The following is a 27,132-nucleotide window of genomic DNA, read 5'->3' as shown; positions in this document are numbered from 1 at the left end:
ATACAGTGACAATTATGTAGAAACCATGCCTAATTCAACAAAAAGAAGGCCAGAAATGGATTTCCCACGTCATTTTGCATATAAAAATGGCCACAGATCTCTTGTACTTTTTTATGTGTTGCACAGTGATATCGTAAGATATTCTATCCACTACTGCAACGCGCCCACCAGATCACTTTCTACATAATTTTCCCCTATCTCCTAAATATAAACTGTCCGATGTTAGGACGGGAAGGTCGTGGCTTGTAGGAATGTCTTTGATCATCGAAGTAGTCAGTCAGAACTGATCTATTGCTAAACAATAACATCGACCATGACAATTATCCATCGTTTGCCACAATTTATGTCGACCATTCGTAACTAGTCACTTCTCTTCTTTCATTGATATACAGTCAATAAACCCAACTGATATCGTTTCAACAGTCAATATGCCATGCTTCAATAGCTGTCTTCCTACCTAAACTAATGTAATTTTCTTTATTTCACTTTCCAACAACACTATGCCTCACAAGAGGTATTGTCATTTTCATTTGACAAATCACAGCTTCACAATATATTAACTTACAACAAACGTGTTCAATCTAATTCTCTGTGACATTTTTTGTACAGACTGACAAAGAAATCAAAGTAACATTTCCTGCTCCTTAACAATCGAATTTGGAAACACAAATGAAACAAATAAAGCGCAATATAGAAAATAACTCAACTGATAAGCAACAAGTCACCCGATCGACAAAAGATCTATTATTATTATTATTATTATTATTATTATTATTATTATTATTATTATTATTATTATTATTATTATTATTATTATTATTATTATTATTATTATTATTATTATTATTATTATTATTATTATTATTATTATTATTATTATTATTATTATTATTATTATTATTATCATTATTATTATCATTATTATTATCATTATTATTATTATTATTATTATTATTATTATTATTATTATTATTATTATTATTATTATTATTATTATTATTATTATTATTATTATTATCATTATTATTATCATTATTATTATCATTATTATTATTATTATTATTATTATTATTATTATTATTATTATTATTATTATTATTATTATTATTATTATTATTATTATTATTATTATTATTATCATTATTATTATCATTATTATTATCATTATTATTATTATTATTATTATTATTATTATTATTATTATTATTATTATTATTATTATTATTATTATTATTATTATTATTACTATTATTGGTGGCCAGCTGGCAGAATCGCTAGAACGCCGAGAAAAATACTTAGCAGCATTTTGTCCGTCTTCACGTTCTGAGTTTAAATTCCGCCGAGATCGACTATACCTTTCATCTTTCGGTATCGATAAAATAAGTACCAAATGGATACTGGCGTCAATGTAATCGACTCGTTCCATCCCCCAAAATTGCCTCCCTTTTGGCAAAATTTTAAACCATTTTTGCTGTTGTTTTTGATAAGGCAGTGAGCTTTTTGCTTAGTTGTTCTCTATTATCATTTCCATCCCAAATTTGTATTAATTTGCAGAGACTCGGAATTCATTTATTGCAGGATCTGCAATCTCAACTTGAGTATATTTTCTATAAAAAAATCTCTCTAATCCTTCTGGGTTTATATTTTTGGAGTCACTAACGAAGTAGATTATATTTCTATCTTCACTCTACAAACTATCTTCAGCGTATAAAGCTGCCATCTCACATATTTCTCCAGAAGCTAGATATTTTCTTTAACACTATATTTTATGTTATTAGAAGTGACCAAAGGAGTTTTCTTTTTTCAAATCTCTTTAGTACAACCAATTCTCTGATTCCAAGCTATCTTAAGCTCCTTTGTATCAAAACCAACTCCTTCCCCCCCCCCACTTCACCCCCCTCTCTGTATCTACTTATAGAACAGCATAATTTTGGTTATCCTTTTTTTGAAAATTACGCATTTTATCCTGCCACATTTCAATACCATTCTCACCTGGGGCTCCACAGCAAATGTAATAACAGATTCTCTACAAGAATGCTATACATTTGCCATTTTCTTTCATATGCTGCATCAGATTAGTCGGCGTTTCTTCTGCGCCCTTCCTCTGCATTTCCTGTTTGCTTATAACAGCGTATCAAGATTGGGATTTATTCACTGCCAAACATTGCTGAAATGGCTCTAATCATCCTCTTAGACTATCTATGTCTTCTGTTACCCAATAATCATTATCTCCATTCTTTTATCTTTTATCTCCTACTCGTTTTGGTCATGGGACTGAGGTCAAATTTATTCAGAAGCGATTGGTCGCCCCGGGATTATAATAGAAGGCACTAGCCCAAGATATTTCACCGTTCTTTTCACATGCTCACCTTATCAAGCTCTATCGTTAATGCTCATTGTACGAAAAACAAAACAATTTCTACAAGATCGCTTGTCCAACTGTGTTTATTATCAAAATGTTGACTACTTCCATTCCATTTACTTGTTTCCGATCCATTACGCGATGAATCCTCAACATGCTGGTTGTCTGTTTGTCCGTAAAAATTGTCGGTTCCAGTCCACACCAAATCAATCGGAGGGAGTGGTGATCGCGAAGTATCTATTCCATCAGCACATATGTAGAATTAGAACTCGAAGCGTAAAGAGAGGGAACAGATAATACTAGCTATTTCGTCCAACACTCTAAGAATTCCATTAATCCATTGACTCGGTTGTTTATCGATCCGGAAAGGATGAACGGCAAAGTTGGTTAATAGCATCAGATAATTTTGCATGATAGAGTGGAGGGAGGATCAGGCTCATAAAATATTTCTCAGTTTATTGATGTCGCGAAACTGTGTGCTGTAAATCGTTCGTAGTACGAAAGTCGATGTGAATACGATCGAACAATTTGAGCGAAAATATTTAAATGTCATTTGTCCTTCGCAAATGTAGAAAATGTTCACGGCGAAATACGCTGACAAGTTAAACGGACGGATTGCAATTCTAGGAAGAATAAATGATACATGAACTATATAAATCTGCATTTTGTAGATACTCAGACACACATTAAAGCAAAATTGTGTGTGGAGAAAGCTATAAATATGAGAATCAATAATGAGTACTGTGTGAGAATTGAAAGAAATTCTAAACATTTATTTGAACATTAAGAACATTGGTAATGTGATTGACATACTTTATGTAGTAGAGTATCATGTGATTTGGAAGAGGACATAACGAGATACGAAACTGGAAACAATATATCACAACACTAGAAACTTATGAAAAAAAAAACCAAAACAAATATATTATGAACAACAAATTAATAATTCAGAAGAGAATGTTTCAAGGTTCTTGTTAGTATCAGATAGCAGTTTAAGAAAGTAATTAAGGCTGCCCATTACATTTTACATTGAAATGAAAATAATACAGGGACCATACAGAAAATATTCATCGCCAGTAAAGGAAATGCATGAAATACTATACTTTTGTTGGTGTAGAAAGAACAATATCAGAAAGTCCTATACGACAGGGATACAGGGACGGTGCTTACAACGAGCAATACTCGTTATTTTGATGGGGCTATTAAACTAATATTCAATAGACGAAAAGGGGTGTTTCAGCGGTATTGATTATGCCTTTTCTGCAGGCGAAATGGAAGAAGGATTATGTTAATCATTGCATTCTCCTTTGATTTTAAGAGAACAGAGTATGGTTTAGTGGGAATTTGGTTGCAAATTCTACAAGCATATTGTGTTCCAAAACTAAGGTAGTCGTATTTCATCTTTTGCGAATGTTTGAATGATTAAACATTATTTATGAGACTTTTAGATAACCAAGTTGAACTGTAGTGGATATGAGAAACTGCTCATTAAGGCATGCAGGCCACCACATCACAACAAGGAAGGATAGAAATATTGTATTTTGAGCATATGTTTTTGGAGATTATTCTTCTAAATGTATGTTTGCGATTTTGTCCCCATATTTGACAATCCCGAGAAAGGCACGATTGCGACTAAGAGGCATAATAAATAAAATTATATTTTCAATCTCATCATTTTGGTGGTATATAAAAACTCCTTTCAGAACTGCAAGATTTCAGTTTCGATCCCACTGTTAGACACTTTGGTTCTTTGGACAACTGTCATTTATCTTAGCCTCAGATCGATGAAGTTTTTCTGAGTGAGATCTGATAAAAATTTTGTGTAAGCCTGTGAGAAGGACGTTTCTTTCTCTGATAGGTTAATCTGTTGCCTGGTTTGTCACCACCTAATCGAAACTTTTACTTAGGAATCTCTCTCGTCCTCTCACCAGTTTGGCAGGCCTGAACTGGGTACTAGGAATTGCCCTTTCTATTCTATTTTTGCCTAGCAATTAGAAATATTACCCATGTGCCCTTCACGCACCCTTTTTCACTTTAAAAGTTTGAACATACATACATACCTATAAGGCGATGCTCCAGCATAGCCACACTTAATTGACTGAAACAAGTAAATGATCAAAAAATAAAAGAATATGTAAATATATATATATATATATATATATATATATATATATATATATATATTGCAAAGTAGGATTCTTTCCGTCAACATTCAATGTAGATAAAGTAGAATCCGTTCCTGCTTTTTGATCAAATAATATATAATCTGTCTGGTTCCATATTTTGATGACATTAAAAGATATTTTAAGTCGATTAATTATTTTACTTAATGTTTTGGGACATGTATTGAGCAGTCATAGATTGATATCATAGGCAAAACAGAGCATTAAACTGTACTTGATAGAATGATACGGATCCTTTTAAAGATATAGATAGATAGATAGATAGATAGATAGATACATACATACATACATACATACATACATACATACATACATGCAAATATACATAGGAAAATAGAAGCGAAATAGAATCAAATAAAATTTCAGATTTTAACTTTGAGTTTAAATGACCAATAATACCATAAAACCACTCTAAAATACTGACTTAATGTATGTAGAATTATAAGGTCGATACAACTAAATATCTCTTTTGCTAAATAAATCGAGATTGTTATATATACTGAAGATAGTCGATAGCTTTTGTAAATGTTTTCAGTGCTGTTGTTTATGGCTTTCCCTGTTGAGCGTTTAGTAAACCAAACTACGTAGAGTACAATCTATGGAATGATATCCTAAACTGTACAAATGCCTTTTCAATATTAGATACCAGAAGCATGGCGAGTTGGCAGAAGCGTTAGCACGCCGATCGAAATGCTTACCGGTATTTCGTCTGTTTCTATGCTCTGAGTTCAAATTCCGCCGAGGTTAACTTTGCCTTTCATTTTTTCGGGGTTGATAAATTAATTACCAGTTGCGCACTGGTGTCGATCTAATCGATTGGCCCTCTCCCCCAAAATTTCGGGCCTTATACCTAGGGTAGAAAAGAATATTATTGTTGCTTCTTTCAGTTGACCAAATGTGAACATTTGGTTGCTTTTATGTATGTTTATGCTTCATACTTTTTCTACTATGAAGCTGCAGGTTTGGTGTGTAAAATTCTTGCCTATATATGTTTGTGTTCATTATTCTAATATGCTTTGTTGTTATTTTAGTTTTTAATTTGCTGGATTTTATTTTCAAAACACGTATTTATCGTAGAGTGCCGTTTTCTGTTAGTTTGCATGTCGCTTATGAAATATATGGCATTTTTTATTCATTTATTTTTGTCTTCATAAGACCAACTCTACCGTGAAACGGTCTCTCTAGTCTTGTTTAAATTTATATTTTCGAATACTGGCTGTTCTCTGCTGTGGTAATAATAATGTATCCTGAATTATTACTGCCTGGATGTGATGTGTCACAATAAAATTTTTTACTTCCATGAAGCTGCTTTTTATGCCGATAATGTAGAATTTTTAGGTTTCTTGTGTGTGTCGTGTTTTAGGAAGTTTAATTCTCCGTTTCAAGCGTATATTTTTAAATGTATTCTATGCAAAACTGTTATGTTGAGAAAAAAGATAACGGTATTTCCAGTTCTGGGGTTGTTGTTTATTTTTTTTGTTTTTTTTTTCATCGTTGGTACTTCATTCGTCGTTAATGTTCTTTTTCTCATAGAATATTTGTTTTTAGAATATTTACAATTGTTGATGTCGTTTGGTGATGATTCTGTGAGTATTTTATAGACTTTGTAAAACCTTGTACTTTTATGTTTTGGAACTCGCTTCCTGCAGATTTCTAACCATTACTGTCCTCTGAAATAATTTGCTCGAACGGCAAGAAATAATTTTGCACCTTGAGAACACATTGTTTGTCCAGCGTTCAAGCTGTGACCATCCTGTCTCCTGGCATATTATATTTAGTGTTGATTAACCCATATTTCAAGACAGTAGAATCATTTGAATGTTTTTTTTTTGTTCAATTATTATAGGAAACTGAATGAAAAATTCACATCAAAGAAATTGGTGTCTTCTTTCACCCTTCTGTGCAATAAGAACTTACTTATCTGTCTATAATCTAATACAGGAGAAGACACTTTTCTTATCTGACACTTGTTAAAGAGCTTAATCATAAAATTAGAAGGAACATCATAATGTATTTTGCATCAAACTAGATATTTTTCTTGCCATTAGTTTCTGACAGTCAAAGATGTAAAAAGCAAAATATAAATTTTGAAAGGAGTTTCTATAAACATCTAATAGCTTTGGGGGTCCACAAAAAAAAAAAAAATAGTGATCAAAGGGGTCCATGGATAAATGGCTGAGAATCCCTGCTCTAGCCGAAAACGATTGAACACAATGAAAAATTCCCTGATGTAATGAAGGCGTGTGTTAGTGCGGGTGGTAACTGCCTGAATGCGTGTGGCATGAGACACACGCCATTGCCTCATCTCTACAAAAGAGTGTACATCCCGAGCAGAACTGAAAATCCACATCTGTGCAGCTTTAAGGGAACGATCCTGCGATGGAATTGCTCGAAACCGAGTTGCAGCTGTCACCTATGAACATATGTATGTATGTGTGTATGTATGTATGTATCTATGTATGTATGTATCTATGTATGTATGTATCTATGTATGTATGTACGTACGTACGTATGTATGCGTTTATGTCTGTATGTACGTTTGTACGCAGGTGTTTATGTATGTATGTACGTATGTATGTACGTATGTATGCATATATGTACGTATGTGTGTTTATGTATGTATGTATGTACGTACGTATATATGCATGTATACATCTATGTATGTATGTATGTGTGTGTGTGTATGTATGTATGTATGCATGTATGTTAGGGAATGACTATTATATAAAACGAAAAATGTATGGAGAATAGGTGTAATAGTGTAGCGAGTTTGGTAAGCAGGTGTAGTAAATTCGCTGAAAAGAAAAATATAAAACGGTACAGCTTATTCTTTAAGAATTGTATGGAAAGTGTAACTTGGAAATGCTAGAGAAAGGTGCGAGAAAATGAACGTTGAGTCTTAAAGAAAATAAGAAAAAATATGCTGTTGTGAATTTCCTCAAAAGTTTACAGTGTACGAAAATCCTGCGGAACAATACTGGCGAGTTTAGAAATGCATTCAGAAAGTCTATTGTTCTCGTGAATGAAATAAAAGTGAGTCCTAGAAACTGGTCAGAACAATGGTAGAAGCTATTAAATGGAATCATGTTACGAAGCTATATCCAACCTTATAATGCTAATTATAACGTGTACTGGAGCATTTCATTTCTTTCACCGCATCGGTCTTCCTTTTCGTTCGTTTTTCACCAGTAATCAGTTCCTTCTTTTCTTTCTTTACCAATCCTACTTCTCAGTGATAGTCAATTCGTATTCTCTAAATAGTCAACGATGCTTTAGAAACTGATAGGTAGACAATTAGTTCTAATATTAGTTGATAAACTTTTGTTTGAAATTCCCTTATGCTTAACGCTTCTCCCAGCATCTTTCGGTTTGAACAGGGTTCTTGATGGAACCACCTTACTTTACCTCGACATAAGTATTTCTATTTGTTTCTGTAAAAGATAATTCGTTCAGAATATTGTTCAATGAAATGTTCAAATATATTGCTCCTGGTGAAAAACACGAAGAGAGAAATTAGAATGGTTACGATGTGTTTTGTAGTTTGAAAAAATATTATTTCAAGACCCAGTGCCCTAATAAACCCCGCTATTTTCATATTTACAGTTCTTTTGCTTTTATTCGTGCATGCTCCTTTTAGTCTTTAACCATTTACAGGTCCCTCCTGTGATTTTTAACTGCATTCAATGGTTGAGCTCTGATTCAAGAATTCTAGGGTTTTGAAGATGTGGACCCACCTTTTGAACACTATTATTTCCAAGTGATCTAGAGTAGCAGCACTTGTTAGGGTGCCGACCATGGGTTATTTAGAATATCACAGAATTGCATCAGGAAGAGCACCATTCACACAAGCCTCCAACTGACCCTGGGTAGATGAGGCCCTTCAGCTTTTTGCCTGTTCATCTAATAGAAGTCAACTCCATACATATCCTACATCCTGATACTTACTGGGCTGGTGGCACTTGTCGTAACTGACCAATATAAAATTGAAGGATAAGAGAGCATGACTGGCCCTGCACAAACCATGTCTGCTATAATAATATTCATCGTACAGATTGTTCAAACAAACCAACTTGATAGCGGCAACTCCGTCACGCTTTCTCATCTAATAACATTGTGTAGCTGTGTCTTGTTGAAGCGTCTTGTGTTGAAATGACAGAAGTCCACCACTGAAATGTAGGATTTCTACCAAAACTTTATTCCTGATAATACTATTAGTTATCATGATATTCTCTAATTACTATTTGTATTTCATCTGCTCAAATTACAAAATGGAAGAAATGGGTATGGAATTTATCATTTCTATGTGTTGATGTTAAAAGGCTGACACATGCTCAATAGTTACGTTGCAGTGCTACCATCTATTCACAAAAATACTTAGAATCAACCTGAGGATTAACAAATTATTTTAAATCGTGGATTGTGAACTTTGGAGGATTAGAAAAAAGATACACACGGCGTTTCAAATAACCTCCAATGCTCGTAACCTCGATGGTTCGGTCACTGGTTGAGTAATCACAATTACGAGATTTAATGAATTACTTGTTAATTTGGACCAACCTGGAAATACTTATACGTTAGGTATGTATATACGTGATATATTACAGCAGAATATGACAGTCTTTATTCACAATTAAATGTGGTGTATCTTTATATGGCTTGAAAATATCGCGATCGATATGAGACTGAGGTTAGCAACGTGTGTGAAATAAAGAAGTGGTTTTTGACTTTTATTTTGCTCATATTTATAATTGATGTATGTTACTGCAACATTTATTGTCTGCTGCTGATTTAGGTAGAAATAACACTAAACATGCGGAATAATATTAACCAAATGAAGAAAAATAAGAGATAAAAACCATGATACATCAATTCTTAATCGCCACAGACAGACAGAAAAGAGTTAAAGAAAGTTGAAAAAGCAAGTTTTGAAAATAGCAACAAAGAACCCAGAAGAAACCTCTTCATATCAAACACTGGAGAATGTAAACTCTAAGAAGAAAGTATTTATTCTCTTAGAAGACGAACAAATATCGATTTTGAAGTGAACAGAGAAAATGTCGTTTATTTTGTCAGACCAAAAACGATTACGTCATCAAGAGCTTCTACACGGTGGATCGATTGGAGTGAGCTGCTAACAATAGCAACCAAATCTCCTTCAGATCACACCTTACCGTCTTAGGAATGGATACATTGGATATTGTACTCCTTGATGCACTGTGCCTAGAGAAAAATAGAAGGGTTGTTCACTGATGGAATGTCATATCATAGATACGCTTAATCAAGATTGACCCACGGATAAAAACAGAGACAACTGTGCCCCAAAGTCTGTTGAAATCTGTTTCACAAATATTACTTTCATATATTTCCAGTGACATTAGCACGCAATCAACAGAAATTTAAAAAACACGAGAAAATATCTCAGGAATTAACCTGGAAACACAGTCGTAAAACAACTTTCTCTTGTTGTTAATGACAAAGAAATAACATCAAAAGCAAATAATATTGCCTTAGATGTTATTGAAGTTTTCATAATTTGGCAATGCTGGCCATTGTGAATTGATAAAAGAAATTGGCAGTCGTCGCAGACGTGGCTGCGTGGTCGAGAAGCTTTGCACCACTTGGTTTTGTGTTCTGTGCCACTGCGCAGCACCTTCGGTAAGTGTATTCTACAATATCCTTCAGGTCCGACTAATACCTTGTGAGAGATTTTGATAGGCGGAAACTATGTGAATCCCCAATGGAAGCCCGGCGTATATACATTTACATGTGTGTGTATGTATGTGTGTTTGTGTGTGTGTGTGTGTATGTGTGTGTGTATGTGTGTGTGTACATGCGTGTGTGTGTGTGTGTGTGTGTGTGATGAGTGTGTTTGTCTCCACCGTTTGACGACCGGCGTTAGTTTATTCAGTTCTATATTTAAGAGATGAGGAATTATTTACATTATTTACATTTGACGATTATTTGTGCTCATCTTGTTTGTTGTTAACGCAACGTTTCGACTGATATATATCAGCCGAAACAATAACAAACAAGATGAGGACAAATATCCGTCAAATGTAAGTAACGGCGTTAGTTTGTTTACATTCGCGCAGCTTAGCAGTTTGTTAAAATGGTCGGTAGAATAAGCACCAGGCTTTTAAATAAGCACTGGGATCAATTTCTTCAACTAAGCACTTCAGTGCAGTGCTGCAGCATGGCCGAAATCCAAAGACTGAAACGAGAAAAAAGATAAAAGACACCTTTAGAATATGGTGTTAAAGAAAAAAATTTCACCAGGAAAACCATTCTCAACTTTTCAGAAGTTCCCTTTGTCCCTCCGGCAGTTACGAAAACATGCAAATTTCTACGCAATGCAAATTTTTATCGCATGGAATTGCTTATATCAATATTATATCGATAGTAAAGCATGAATGTTTCGTGTTCTTTGTTTTGTATTGTTTTACTTCCTCAAGCTGTCCAAAGGGAAATTACTTTATTTTCACGTTCCCGTAGTCAATACTTACATTGTAAATATTAAAAATAAAAAAATCAAAGAAAAAAAGAAACATAGAAAGTGTGAATGGAGGAATTTGTGTTTAGTGTCTGGTATGTTTAGCAATTTGTAAAACTCTTGAAAACATTAGCGTAAAAGTTTTTTTAAATATCCGATTCTCCTAGAAAAGAGAATTTATAACGTTTCCAACAAGAATTGATGGCGAACCAAATGCAAATAATTCATGTTTTACTCACCCCAACGACATATCTTATTTTGAAATATTCGTCAGTTTATGACCCCATAGGGTATCACGTGCAGTAAATACTACCAAACGATTTTTCTCACAATTTTACAAACACATTTTTTACAGCGCTCCTTTCAAATGGATATTACAAACAAGGATAGCAAAACACGAAACAAATAGTTTGATCAATAAATGGGACGTTTCAGAGATGAGAAATATTTAACATCTAATATTGATTATTCCCTCCTGATAATATGGTGTTCACGAAACGGCAATGCCAAAGGGGAAGACGACCTAGCGGTTTAACCCCTTTATTTGGTGAGGATATGAAGATAAACTACATACAGCAATAATTAAATAAAAAAGCAACTCAACGTGCTATTTACCTTCTTCAAGTACATATTTATGGTTGAGAAGTGAAATAACATCGTATTTAGTTTAAAAGAAGTGCAAGCTAAGTGTAATGTTCAGATGTATGCTTTCCCAATCATCACCACCACCGCTAGCGCCTTCTTTTTCTACCAGGACATCTTTGTTTTTCTTCTTTTTGCGAAGTATAAAGAACAAGGAAAACAAAACAAAAGAGAAACTGACGTCAGCAAATTTAAGATGGCGTTTAGCATTATACAGAGCTTGCGCAGAAAGGGAAGCAGAAATGAACAATACACGTCCCTTAAGTAATTTGGAGGAATAAAATGCAGCAAGCAGTTCGATGGAAAGCGGAAATACTTTGCCTCATATCGAGGATATGCTGCTTTTAAAGGAGAGAATGACTGGTATTTTCTTTACACCCCCCCCCCCCCCACACACACGCGTATATATATATATATATATATATATAACAAATGATAGAGACGGAAGATGGAAACACGGGAAACTTTATTTCTCCGAACGATCGTTTCGACACAACCTGCATCGATCCCGTGCAGGTGGAAAACTATAAAACTAGTTGTGGTGCATCCCACAGTGCAGAAGCGGTCTCGTCAGCTGACGTAATAAGAGGTATCTCCTTAAATTAACTCTGTTTCACTCAGATTTAATACAACACTTTGTTAGTCTCTGCCATGATAGATTGCTAGCCACTGCTTTTTGTTAGAACTGTCCGACTGCTGCGAGGAATAAATAATCTAACGCTTCGGTTTCTGGTTCTTTGTCTGAATATTGAGAAACACGGAGAGTGTTATTCTCTTGCTGGCAAAGTGACAACAACATTTTATCTGCTTCATTCAGAGATGAAGGGCATGTAGCTGAAATGAAATGATTCTTCACCTCTCAGGGCCACTGAACTTGTCAAACTCTTCAACGAGAATCTCCCACCTAAATATTTTAGGTTACAGCACGAAGAATCTCAGACAAATTTATTTCAGCAAGTAACACGCTTGTTAGAATGAGCCATAACTGTAAACATGGGCCAGAGTGCAAAAGAGCGTTGGCGTCTGTACGAAATCGGATTAAATCAACGGTTTCTAAACTTCAATATTGTAGAAGATTGATTTTATCTTTTAATTCATTCATGTATATTTTTAAATCAATAGGCTAAACTCACACACAAAATAAACAACGATCACTTTTGAAAACAATGAAGCAATGTTATAGAAATGTTCCGTTGGCCAATGGCGTTCATTGATTTCTTCATTTCATTACCAAATTCTTAATGTTCATCTTAACAGACAAGCTGACATGGCTGATTTTCTTCTTCTGTCACTCTGGTTTTTTTTTGAAATTTTTATTATTATTTTCTTTTCTTTTTGTCCATTCGTTTTTTTATCATGGATTTATAAAATTGAAGAAAATTTCAAATGAATAAAAAGATATTAAAATTAAATCTTGTTATTTTACTGCTTGTTTAGATTGAGAAATTAGCATCATTCAAGTAAAAATTATGGAAATCTTTTATAAATATTAAAGCGGAAATTCCCTATGTATTTACTTAACTTTTTAAGCGATATATTGATGCGATGTCACAGCTGGCTGAAAGGATTGGCTGTCAGATAACCAGTGGACGCTTCAATGATCTGTTGATATTCAATGGCACTGTCTTTTGTTCATGAGCAAGAAAACTAGTAGACAGCTATAGAGATTGAGAAGTACATAGATAGGTTGGTAGCGAAGTAGACAGACAGACAGAGAGGTAGGTATATAGATAGACAGACAGACAGAGAGGTAGGTAGATAGATTGATAGATAGATAGATAGATAGATAGATAGATAGATAGATCCATACATACATACATACATAACTGTGGCATGTGGTTGAGAAGCAAACTTCTTACCACACAGCTTTGCTTATAACTATAATAAAGAAGTGGAGAATTCAGGCATTGATCCCGGTAACTGTCGCATGCTAAATAAGCGCTCTACTACATAAACTCTGTGTGTGTGTGTGTGTGTGCGTGTGTGTGTGTGTGTGTGTGTGTGTGTGTGTGTGTGTGTGTGTATTTCTGTGTCTGTGTTTGTCCCCCCCCCCCCGCCATCGCTTGACAACCGATGATGGTCTGTTCACATCCCCGTAACCTAGTGGTTCGGCAAAAGAGACCGATAGAATAAGTACCAGGCTTACAAAGAATAAGTCCAAGGGTCGATTTGTTCGACTAAAGGTGGTGGTGCTCCAGCATGGCCGTAGTCAAATGACCGAAACAAAGAAAAGAATAGAAGAATAAATATACTACACACATACATATACCTGTATATGTACACACATATATACAAATGTTAGCACAGTAAGAACATATTTAAAAGCATAGAAACATCGCTAAAATGACGGGAAGAGTTGGAGATTAAAGTTGCTCTACTAAGATGGAAAAAGTGAGAGCAATAAAGGTTGTGAGATTGGAATTGAAATGTAAGCAAATGTGAGGGGGAAAGAACAGTGATGTGATTTGTATAGGAAAGAGAAAGGAACAGAAAATACAAGAAAAAAAAAGAGTAGAGAATATATGAAATGGCTAGAGTTTGTTAGAATCAGACTAGTCACGACAGATCATAGAGTTAACTTTATTGAGAATCGAGCATAGAAAGAAGATCAAAGCGAATTCTTTGAAAGAAAGAAAGGGAAAAGATAAAAAGAAAATAGCTAGGCTTTCCTTGCTAAGCCATTGGCAGGTGGCCTTTCGGCAGCTTTAGCACAGTAGAAGCATTGAAGCGTGTAGACCAGACAAGACCGGAACCGCAATGAAAAATACAAAAGGAGCAGAAAGATAAGATAATAAGATGATAAAACTAATAAAAGATAAATTATAAAAGGAATTTTAAAGCCTTTAAGATGCAGGAATAAAAGTATATCATAATCTTAATAGGCTGCTTTTATTTATATAAATAAAGAAGGCTATAGGAAAGTTAGGACGAGCATGTTGGATCGAAATAATGGTTAATAGTTGTTTAATATGATTGACGTAACTTGATATCTGGTGAAAGTAAACGTTTGAAAAATTTAGTGTCTGCAAAATGTAATTGCTTCCCGCTGTTTGTTGATGGATAGACATCTATTCTCTCGTAATATTTCCAGCAAATCCCAAAAGCATAGATCGCATGCAGATTAGCCACTTTGGTAAGGTCTTCCAATCCTAATAATTGACCAGGAAATATTACAGGAAATGTTCTTAGCTTTGAGGTAATTGATATAATTTGCTAACGAGCTAGATTTGCGTGTAGCATGAAAATGAACTGAGATTATCTATATAAGATCACTTGAAATCGGTAGAACCAATGGATATTTTTGTCGAATGCTGTTGCGTAGTTTGAGCTGTGTATCTATGAATATTATAATGAAAGCAAGACAACACTGAGGGAAATGTTTGCCTACAATACAATTACAGCTCTTCATAACGTGTTAAAATATCATTAGCATTGATGCCTTTGAGGGTAATATCTATATTTCTCTCCATAATATCGGTAATATTGTCAATACGATTCTTCTAATTGTCATTATTATGATTATTATTAAAGCAGCTCGCTGGCAGAATCGTTAGCACATCGGTCAAAATGCTTAGCGGTATTTCGTCCATCTTTATGTTCTGAGTTCAAATCCTGCTGGAGTTGATCTTACATTTCAACCTTTAGTCGCTGTCGTCGTAACCGACTGGTACCTGTTTTATGGGCCCAGAAAGGAAGAGTTGACTTTGACGGAGTTTGAAATCGGACCGTAAAGGCGGACGAAATGCCGCGATGCATTTTGCGGTAACGATTTTGCCCGCTAGCCGCCTTTAGTACAGCTAATAATGTTACTTGTCACATTAACATAGCTGTTATTACAATTATTATACTCTGGATTACAAGAATTAATCTTACAAAATACACCACATTTTCCTTATTAGAAATCGCGAATATATATTCAAAGTTGAGTGTAGCATAATCAGAAAAGTTTACTGTGGAAATGTTGGGTATGTTGTTATGTAAGAAATTTTAGAATATTCGACAAATATTTCGGTAGAGATTTAATTTGTAAAAACAAAAATGAAGGTGTAAACCACAGAACCTTTCGGCTTCTGTTTTTTTTGTTTTTTACTTCGTCCAGGATGATTTAGATGGTTAGAGTCCCCCGAGGTAAGATGCATTATGCGCTCACCACTTGCGCAATTAATAATTGCGGGTGGCATAACAGACCAAATCCGGCAGCAAATATTAGTATTAACATATATATATATCTCAATGATAGGGAAAATTCCATGAATCCTGCAGCCCCATCCCCACTAAGTCCTGTGAGCTTTAAACAATTGCAGGCCAATACCTGCGGGTATGATATGAGTATGGAGGAACTACACTACCTAAATGATATATCCCTACATATAAATACACACACATATAAAAGAGAGAGTGGGGGAAGAGACGGGTGCAAAGGGCATTTGTTCTGTGGAACATAATGCAATAAAATATTCCCTTGAAAAACTACTGTGGTTCAGGATCAAATTATACTTAGAACATCCACTGTAGAGGATGATGTAAATCACCCCCAGTGTGAAACGTGCGTAGGGACCAAAGATATAAGCAGTAGCTTATATGTTTATTCATTTTTTTTCTATACACACGCAGACGCACACACAAGTATACATACATATATACATAGAAAATGTTACTACATGTGGATTGCTGGCGATTTTTTCCCTCTATCTTCCTTTTCTCTTGGACTTTCCTCTGCCTCCTGTTTCTGAAGAAGAGCTTTGCTCGAAACCTAAAACCACCTTTCTTTCGCTGGGCGTTTTTTTTAATACTTTGCACATGTACCACATCCTCGCATTGTTTTTTTATGTTTTTTCTACGTTTGTTTGGATTGATTTTATATATATATATATATATATATATATATATTATATATACACATATATACACACTCACACACTCGTATATAAACATACTCTTGTATAGATAAACTTACATTTAAATGCATATGTACATACAGACATATATGCATGTGTACATATGTATTTGTATGAATGTATATATATATATATATATATATATATATATATATATATATATATATATATATATATATATATATACATTCATACAAATACATATGTATATATATATATATATATATATATATATATATATATATACTCTCACTCTCTCTGACACACACGCACGCACACACACCTGATGCGTGTTGTTTGTGGTGTTTTTCCTCCAGCACTATCTGCTTTAACAGTAAGTACGAGACTATAATTACGGTGAAGCGAATATATTCCACAAGAGCCCCATGTGGTCGAAACTGTATTAGTATACACGACATACATTAAAGATTCTCAAAACACCTGACTTTTGCTTTATTGAGATTCAGCTTGTGATACGACTGTTTGGTATTAACTCTCTCTCTCTCACTCACTCTCACTCGCTCTCGCTCACTCACTCTCACTCGCTATCTGTCTACCTTCCTATCTATTTATCTCTGTCCTATTTTGAACGCAAATTTTAAACTTCGTAATAAAATATATATTCTTACGACACAGAATCTAACAATTCTTATGATAATACTCAGTGATAAACGATTATTTTCTGTGCGAATAGAGCAGATATACATTTTCCTTCTTCTTTTACTTGTTTCAGTTATTAGACTATTGTCAAGCTGGAGTATAGCCTTGAAGAGTTTAATTGAACAAAGAGACCCTAGTATTTGCTTTTAAAAACAAGTTTTGTTACTTATTCCATCGGTCGAACAGGGTTACTATCGTAACACGCAAATTCACGAGAACGTAAATAAACTCACACCAATTGTCGAATGGTGGTGGAGGGGAACACACACAGACGCAACAACATTTACATTTGTAACATCAAATTTTATTTATTAGTTTTAAACCAGACTCATGGTTTACCAAAAAGGAAACAAATACGAAATAACTAACCCTCAAGGTCGACAGTAAATCTTCTTTCTCACAATGAGAAACAGTCAAAACAAAATCTCCCCAAGACCTAATGGTTGCTAAGCGAGCTGCTCGAAATATGAGACTAGAAAAACAGCCAACAACTGATGAAGGATCGTTCTTTATGTTGTTTCTTTTGTTTTCCATTTGTGTCTTTCGTTGTTCGAAAGAATAGTTCATGTTTCATGTACTCGTACTTCGTACTTTATTGTTGTACACGTCTGTGACGTCCTGTGCCCACATATGCATATATATACGTATAGATATAAGTATATACATATACGTATGTATATATATATAGAGAGAGAGAGAGAGAAAAGGAGAGGTGGTATCATAAAGTTCCCGGACTAGTTCTATTTAATAAGAAATAATTTATTTACCTTTAGTTTTGACATCATCTCCTTCCAGTTCTAAATTCCAACTTCCTGTCCAAGACAAAGATCGCAGACTATAGCATACATGTAATCACAAAAATACAAATTTCGCTACTTGTGAAGGAAACACAGCGGTGTCACTCGGTACGCTGCCTCATAAAAGTCACTGCTTGCTCTCACTGCGCACGCAACTATGTGCTGCCATAGTCCGGGAAATTTTTAGTACAATCTCGTATAAAACAAACAGATAGATAGATAGATAGATAGATAGATAGATAGATAGCCGAAATTTCAGAGTATGTATGAAGATTTATTTAAATTTAAATTAATCCATTTAACCGGTTTCACATGTGTATGATTTTTGAAATTGTAAGTTTTGGGGAACTGGAGCTAAGTCGCAAACTGTAATTTTTCTGGCCACACACAGACACACACACACACACACACGCGTGAGTGCATGTGGGTGTATGCGTGTGTATCATAATATAATATCTACAGCGTAATTGATTTGCTAAATATTTTCCAGCTTAGGTGGGGGCGTTATGTACCGAATACGTGATAACAAGATAACAACTACATGCCTTTATTAGCAAGCGATGCTGATAACTTTGTTATGGTTTGAAACGCTTCTATCTGATAACTTGATACATGTGATTAAGAAAGATTATCATTACAATAATAAAATTATAAATTATATTTGCTGCTGTCTGTGAGAAATTGTTAAAATCTGTTAAGTTTGTCAAGTTAAAAAGAAAAAGTTATCCAAGGTGTTTATTTGTGTTTTCGTTTTGTTTAGAATTTGATAATAACCACTTTAAGCTGTTCAACTTGCAGACACTGGAATCTAGTTATCATGATAGACTTAACATTTTATTACACACTGCAGTTGGCTGTGGTAGTTTGGCAGGTCAATTTCGATTGTCTCGGTTTGTATAGATTAGTTTAAGAGAAATTTAATGCGTCTTAAAAGCTAAAAAATAAAGCGAAGACGCAGAATCTCTGTCTTCGTGATATTGGTAAACATTAAACAGGAATCTCCTAATAATTGGTTTTAAACTGTATAAAGAACGCGAATGTGCTTCCAGTGTTTTGGGGAATCAACGGAAAGAGACGGCTGTGAGTGCCATTAACGCAGTTATTTAATTTAATACTGGATTGTTGTGGTCATTAAAATATTTGCATAGCCGCAAGTATGGCTGTGTGGTAAGAAGCATGCTTCTCAGCTACATGGTTCCGGGTTCAATCCCACAGCGTAGCCCCTTGGGCATGTGTCTTCTACTACATCTCGGTGCTAATCAAAGCCTTGTGAGTGAATTTGTAAAGATAAATTGTAAGAATCTAACCGTATGTATGCGTGTGTGTGTATGGGGGGGGGGGGTAGTAGTGGTGGTGGGGTGTTTGCATTTGTCTTCAACCACAGCTTGCCAACCGGTAATGGTTTGTTTACGTGCCCGAAAAATCAGGCTTAAAAATAAGTACTGGAGTTGATTTATTCGACTAAACACTTCAAGGCTATGCCTCAACATGACCGCAATCTAGTGTCTGATAGAAGCAGAAGATAAAAGAAGTTCTATTTTGCGGAAATGACACCAACCAAGCAGTTCTTATATTTTGGCAGTCACTTATGGTGCCGTTCGTTAATAATTATTCTTCGCAGGCAAGAAGCCTAAGAATTTTTTTTTTTTTTTAAGTTTACAAAATTTAAAAATTTAGGGTTAATAGAATGGTCAATTATATTTAGGCCAGTTCTTGACAGGTACATAATTTATTGAGTCTGAAAGGATAAAAAGCAAAATTGATTCCGGTGGGTTTTAAACTCAGATCTTTAAAAGCCGGAAAACATACGAAGAGACATTTTATCCTACGTTCTAACGATTCTGCAAGTTTGTCGTCTTCCTTTTGTTTAATGTTTTTTGTTACTCTCGGTTCATAAGACAATTTAGTTTACATTATTCTTTTTATTGATACGCTTTGGAAATACGTCGTTCCGTGTTCAGCCCCACTGTGCAGCACCTTCGGCAGCAGTCTACTCCCAGGCCGACTAATGACTTGTGAGTTTAACTGGAGACCTGAACCAATTGATTATTGATACTCTCAAGGACCAGGAACCAGGTGGTGAGATTAAACCGAGCGACAGATTTTGCCTACCACCCAAGAAGGCCATAGCAATATTTGAACTCAGATCGCAAGAGACGGGCCAGATACTGTGAGATATCTCGTCTGACTCTCTAACGATTCTGCTATCTACTACTCTAAATTATTACTTTGTTGACACTTGAAAGATAAAAGACAGCGTTGACCTTAAAGGATTCGAACTCAAAACGCTGAAATCATATCGTCCAATGCCTTAACGATTCTGTAAATTCGTCGTCGAGTTGACTCGAAAAGAAGCAAAACTAAGCAAAACTAATTAATAGGAACACCTGTAGTAAGCACGAGGCTGCAGTCACACAATAATTATTTTATTTCCTACATTTATGACCGGTCATTTGGGAGGCTAATTGACATAATACTGTATACAGGGACCTGACAAGCGCCTTAAACTGTGATTATTAATGATGCCCAAATAAACAGAAAACAAATTTTTTTTAAGAATAAATCACCTAATTATATCCAACATGACTAAATCACCTCGTATTTTATTAACTGAAGCTCCCAGTGCATTTTCCCATCGAATAAAAATATTTTCATTCGATTAGGCACAAATGGTTATATGTTTTAGTACACAGGAAATATGAAGTACAACGAAATTAGTTTCAAACTGAATCTGAAATCGCATTGTGCTCTCAGCTTGTTAATATCTACAGTTTACTTTATGCTTCGCAATAGTCAGCTCCTTAAAGCTAAACATATTACTTTTAAACAATGAAAGAGTAGAGAGCGGGCAGAATTCTTACCACACCGGACAAGATGCTTAGCGGTATATCTACCGGCTCTTTGCCTTCTTAGTTCAAATGCCGTCGAGCTCGGCTTTGCTGTTCATTCATTCGAGATCGATAGAATGAGTTCCAGTTAATCACTGAAATTGATGTAATCAACTCCTTACGGCCCTCAAAATTGCTGGCCTTGTGCCGAAATTAGAAAGAAATATTTTATACAATGAAAGAAATCGTCGAGAACAGGACGAAAATTCTGAAATGATATTCGGTCGTTAATCCTCGGTTCTGAGTTCAAATCCTTCGGTAATTAATTATAAGTTTGATTTACACAATACATGACAGTAATAAAGTGAAAAAAAACATAAATACTTGACTAATTAAAATATTGAACAGCCAGCTCATGGATCGTATCGTGGGTAAAGGAATGTTGGTATGTTTCTGGGCCGAATATTTTATTCTACATTACTTCACCTTGTAAAGAATAAAATGTTTTGAATGACACAACAAAGCACCATAATACAAACAATGGACTCTAAGAACTGTTGTAATTTAATCATCCAGAGTCTGATATGATATTTCGGAATAAAAATTCCTTCTTCAGATATCCCTAGGAATTGATGGAGTCGCTGCTATACTCGGTTTTCTAACGGCTTTTCTTTGTTTTTGTTTTTTCGGAGGCGTCTCAGCAGTGGTCTCACGAAGCTTCTTCCGGAATTACTCATGAGAAGTGTGTGAGGTCGGCCATGTCTCAATCTCGTGTGTGCTGGCACATCCTTAGCGCTGTTTCTAAGTTATGCGTTATACGTGCAGCTTCCCTTTTTTTCCCTTCTCCTTTTTTTTTCCTCTTCGCCTTCCAACTGTTCAAACTTAAGATCTTTCTTTCTCCCGTTTAACGTCACGCAATTCAAACTAACATTCCACAAGATGGATTACATTTACTTACTTTTAAAAACATCGGGGCAGATCGATCGATCAGATTTATTTTATTTTCGCTTCAATAAATAACTTGTCTTTCCTATTTTAAAATCACTATTTAAAACGTGGACGTTATATTTATACGTTTTAATCTATTAATACAACTATCTACAATACATCTATTGTATTTTTGGTTTTCTTTCTTTTTCTTTTCAGATTACGATTCAGGACGGAATTCGCAACAAACTGAAGACTAGTCGGACACATTACAAGACATGAACAGATAGTGCCAAAGTAGAACTGTAGATATGATGTATACAAAACCAAATCATCGGATTCTAAAATAGTTGCATGAAAAGCATAATTTTCGATTCCATCGATTTCCAAAGATCAAAAAAAAAATTAAACAGTTTCGATCTGTCTTGTAGATTTACTAATAAGGATCTTTGTTTTTGTCTTGTTTTCGTTTTTCTTTTTAAATTTTATTGATATTTTTCTGAACTACATTGTAAATATTTTGTTGATTTCTGCGCGAACCATTTAAAAAAATATCTTTGTTTTGATGTTTGTGTTTTTGTGTTTTATTTTATTTCCATAATATGTACATGCATAGAAAATTCTGCAAGTTTTCCTGACGCCAACTCATTTCATATTAAATAGAAAACGTTCGGATATGATTTCTTTATTTCCTAATAAGAAACCCAACATCAAATTCAAACAAATAAAACAAATCAAGCGACAGATGGCATAGATTTCTAACGAAAGTGATTCTCATTTTCTAGAATATGTAGATTTTTCTTTTAATTCTATAAAACATAAAATTTTACGTGGATCTCATATCTAAGATTGCAAACAAATGCTACTGAATTTCAAATTACAACTTAAATATATAATGCAATCAAATGCCATCACAAGCAAAATAAATTCTGATTCATTTTAAAGCAATTTCATCTCTCTTCAACCACTGAAAATATTCAAATATCGTCAAAGATGGAGATTTTATTAACAACGAGTTCTATTTTTCCTTTAGAGGAATTTTCATTTCAAAATTTTAGCCTTACAAACTTTAGTGATGAAAACGTGACATTTTCAGATAAAACTATTTATTCTACTCCGAGTGTCACAAATATTTTAATTTCCCTGTTTCTGGCATTGATGATAGTTGGATGCATTTTTGGAAATGTTCTGGTTATTTTGTCTGTTATTCTTTATAAACCGCTTCGGAGTGTTCAAAACTTTTTCATCGTTTCTCTTGCTGTGTCTGACTTATCAGTAGCAGCTCTTGTAATGCCATTTCATGTGTCGAACCTTGTCCTAGGATACTGGATCTATGGCTGGCTGCTCTGCGAGATATGGTTAACGCTTGATGTACTTCTATGCACTTCGTCGATTTTGAATCTCTGTGCTATTGCAGTCGATCGATATTGGGCTATACACGACCCATTAAACTATGCTCAGAAACGAACACCAACACGAGTGGGATTAATGATTGCAGCTGTGTGGTTTGTTAGTGCAATGGTTTCAATTCCTCCTGTCTTTGGTTGGAATGAAAGTGGACAACTCTACAATGAAATCGAAATGCAGTGTCACTTAACAGATGACCGCAGCTACGTAGTCTTTTCCGCCTTCGGCTCATTTTACATTCCTCTTATAATGATGACTTTTATTTATTTCAAAATCTTTCTTGCCATTAGACGCCGTTTGCGAAAGCGACGCGAACAGACTGCTATGTGTAAAATCAAAGCTAATTCAACCAATAAAGAAGATAAGAAAGAACAAAGCCCTGAATCAACACCTGCCAAGGATAAAGACACTCCCCCGACTCCCGTTCAAGAAGATAGATCAATCGAAGGTGCTGAGATGAATTCAGAGATCCACGTTGACAGTGGAGAGTTGAGAAGTCCGGTCACAGAGGTGTGCGTTACTTCTCAAAACGGCGGAACTCACAGCAGATTGTCCAAAGAAGAGAAAGAAAAACACGGAAGAGGAAAGGGTAAGAGGGTGAAATCATTCTTTGAGAAAAAACAAAAAATATCCTTATCCAAAGAACGCAAAGCAACCAGAATCCTTGGGATTGTTATGTTAGCCTTTATTCTGTGTTGGCTACCTTTTTTTCTAATGTATTTAATTCTACCATTCTGTCAATCATGCAGCGGCGTTCCGATTTTCGCCGAACTCTTTATAGTATGGCTTGGATACGTAAATTCTGGACTAAATCCTGTGATATATACCATATTTAATGAGGAATTTCGAAAGGCATTCTATATGCTTCTATCTGGCGTTTGCTTCAAGAAAAAAGGGCGAGACAAAACATCCAAACTGTAACACTTCTTAACAAAATTTGATGCAAAAAAAAAAGAATTCAATCATGATTTCTGATATGTCTTCACTAAAAATAAACTAATATATGTATATATATATATATATATATATATATATATATATATATATATATATATATATATATATATATATATATGTGTGTGAAAGATACAGTGGAAAACTAATTCAAGAATTCCGAACGATTTCACTTGTGTATATATGAAAAAAAATATGTATTTCCATATTCAAAAGACAAAAAAACTCGCAAAAAAATATGAACACGTGAGGAGTAATTTATGCAAATAATAATAATAATAATAATAATAATAATAATAATAATAATAATAATATAAGAACGTTCAGTTTCAAATACTCAAAATATAGCAACGGTATATAAATCATATTTGAAACATGGACGAATTTCTATCATATCAAAATAACTGTTGGAAAGCGTCGAGTCATACATGGAATGAATTAAAACTTGAAATGGCTGCATTTCAAATATCTTTCTTACACAAAAGTAGAGCTATGTGTTTTACATGTGTGTATAAGTGAACACGTGAACATGTTTGTATGTGAGTGTGTGTATATGCACACATATATATATATATATATATATATATATATATATATATATATATATATATATATATATATATATAACGTTTACCGATAGTATTCTTGGACAGAAAAAATAATACAAGAGAACAGGCGCTCCCGCAACTGGATGACAATGCCATAGAATATTTTGAAGACCAAAGAACACCCACCGACATATGTGTCTGCCAAATAAGTTATATAAATGATATTCTGTCCCAGATTACTGCTTGTAAACGTATTGTAAAATTTAAATTTATAATCTCAACTGTTAATATATTCCATGTAATGAGTGTATGTCTATGTACGTATGAATATATGTATGTATATACATTTATGCATGCATATATGTATATACACATAAAGTACACGTATATATTTAGATACATGTATGTGTGTGCGTTTATAATGTATATATATATATATATATATACATTATACACACATATAGAGATACATACTACATACACAAATATTTACACACATACACACACACATATACATAAACAGAAAAATCAGATGTATGTATTTCCTGGTTGCTCTCTACAATTCATGCATTAAGATCTGGTTTTTTTTCACACGTTAAGTTGTACATCATCTTTTCATTCTTCCTCTTCCTCTTCTTCTTCTTCTTCTTCTTCTTCTTCTTCTTCTTCTTCTTCTTCTTCTTCTTCTTCTTCTTCTTCTTCTTCTTCTTCTTCTTCTTCTTCTATTGTTTTCTTTTGTATTGTTATTAATGTTTTCTTTCTCCGTTCAGGTAAAGTATGTCATATGATATTTTGCATTGTTTTATTGCACTTCACAAAAAATTTATATATATATATGTATATATATATATATATATATATATATATATATATATATATATATATATATATATATATATATATATATATATATATATATATATATATATATATATATATATATATATATATATATATATATATATATATATATACATACTTACAAGATCAATTTGAAAATTGAGGACCAAAATAAGCGGTAAAGAAAACTTAACAGGAAAAAATAATGTTACTAGTTGATATAAATGTTCTGATTTATTATGCAAAAATAAATTGTTTTTTTTTTTCATTATCTCAAGACGTTTTTGAATAGATGTAATAGAGTCGTTACTATTTTTGTTTTTCTTATTCTTCCCTTCTTTTTTATTTTTGTACGAGGTTGATGTAAGTTAAGAATTAATCTTTATTTTTTTATTTTAGGTTTTTTTTTTCTAATCAAATTTTTTTTCCACTTTCACGGTGTTTTCCTGATAATTAAAAAATTAAAAGAAAAATTATAGGTAATCATAAATAATATTGAATTTCTAATCAGATATATAGAATCACGAAATTGTTGTTGCTAGTATTGTCGTTGTTGTTGTTTACCCTGTGTTAACAATAACTGAGCCGACTAGAGATCAAAGTCGTGCCTGCCATGGCCATCCGATTGTGTTCTTAGGCTATGTTTACAAAGAACTACATATTTGTAGTGTCTTTCTTTTTTCAAGACGGTATGATGCCGTTATTCCTGGGAGCTTTGGTTGCTTTTTCTAGCAGGGGGAGACATTAAAGATCTAAGGCAGTGATCCTTAATGAGGGTCCATGTGACCCTTAGAGGCCCATATAAGATTTTACTGTTAAGAATTATGTTCATTAAACTGGTTATACTTATCCAGTACATAAAATATTTTGAATTTTTATACAATTCCTTATATTTAAGTATAAATAATATAATAGGATCTTTTAAAACATTGTATTGGTATGGGAGTCTAATAGAGTAAAATAGGAATTAAAGGGATCCATAAGGAAAATATGGTTGGGAAACACTGATCTAAAGGAGAATTTGATGTTGTATTGTTTTGATTATCTCTGTGATTAAAGATCTTCCAATAATGATTATCCTATATTATTTTAAGTCATAGAGATTATACAATATGGTCTTCCCTCTTTGTTTTAAAGATAGCAATGTTGTTTGAGGGAGATATTACTGCTGTTTTTAGCAGGCCAGTGGAGGAGTATTGGTGAGGCGTAAAGTCGGTAAAATCGACTGACCACAGAATTTCAGTTATTTGTTTTTTTTTTTTTTTTTTCCACCTCGCTCCTGTTCCTACACCAAGAAAAGGGACAGGAAAAGCAACTCCGAGCAAGATTTTTTTTTCCACTCAAAAACATATTCAGGGCTCTAAGAAACGCCATTAGACGCTGCGCAACGTTTCATTGCGCATCACTGTCGTTTCGACAACTCCAACACCGTGATGATGAAAATGATTGTGAGGATGATGATGATGATGATGATGATGATGATGATGATGTTGATGATGATGATGATGATGTTGGTGATGATGATGATGATGATGATGGTGATGATGATGATGATGGTGATGATGATGATGGTGATGATGATGATGATGATGTTGA

At 33.9% G+C, this 27,132-nt stretch overlaps 1 protein-coding gene across 1 annotated transcript in view; it reads left to right on the top strand.

The window, feature by feature from the left end:
• The window catches only part of LOC106873581 (putative G protein-coupled receptor No18), a 183,176-nt gene extending 157,342 nt beyond the window's left edge, over positions 1-25,834 (top strand). The window contains exon 3 of the mRNA XM_052974335.2: positions 22,007-25,834. Within this exon, the coding sequence (XP_052830295.1) occupies positions 22,781-24,115 (1,335 nt within the window). The 5' untranslated portion in view covers positions 22,007-22,780 and the 3' untranslated portion in view covers positions 24,116-25,834. The remainder of the gene's footprint in view (positions 1-22,006) is intronic.
• The last annotated feature ends 1,298 nt before the right edge of the window (positions 25,835-27,132 follow it).

Source organism: Octopus bimaculoides, chromosome 18 (assembly GCF_046866305.1).
Source record: "Octopus bimaculoides isolate indiv1 chromosome 18, ASM4686630v1, whole genome shotgun sequence".
Lineage (NCBI taxonomy): Eukaryota > Metazoa > Mollusca > Cephalopoda > Octopoda > Octopodidae > Octopus > Octopus bimaculoides.
Note: the sequence above shows the minus strand (reverse complement) of the source record. Positions and strands in the feature narration are given on the sequence as shown.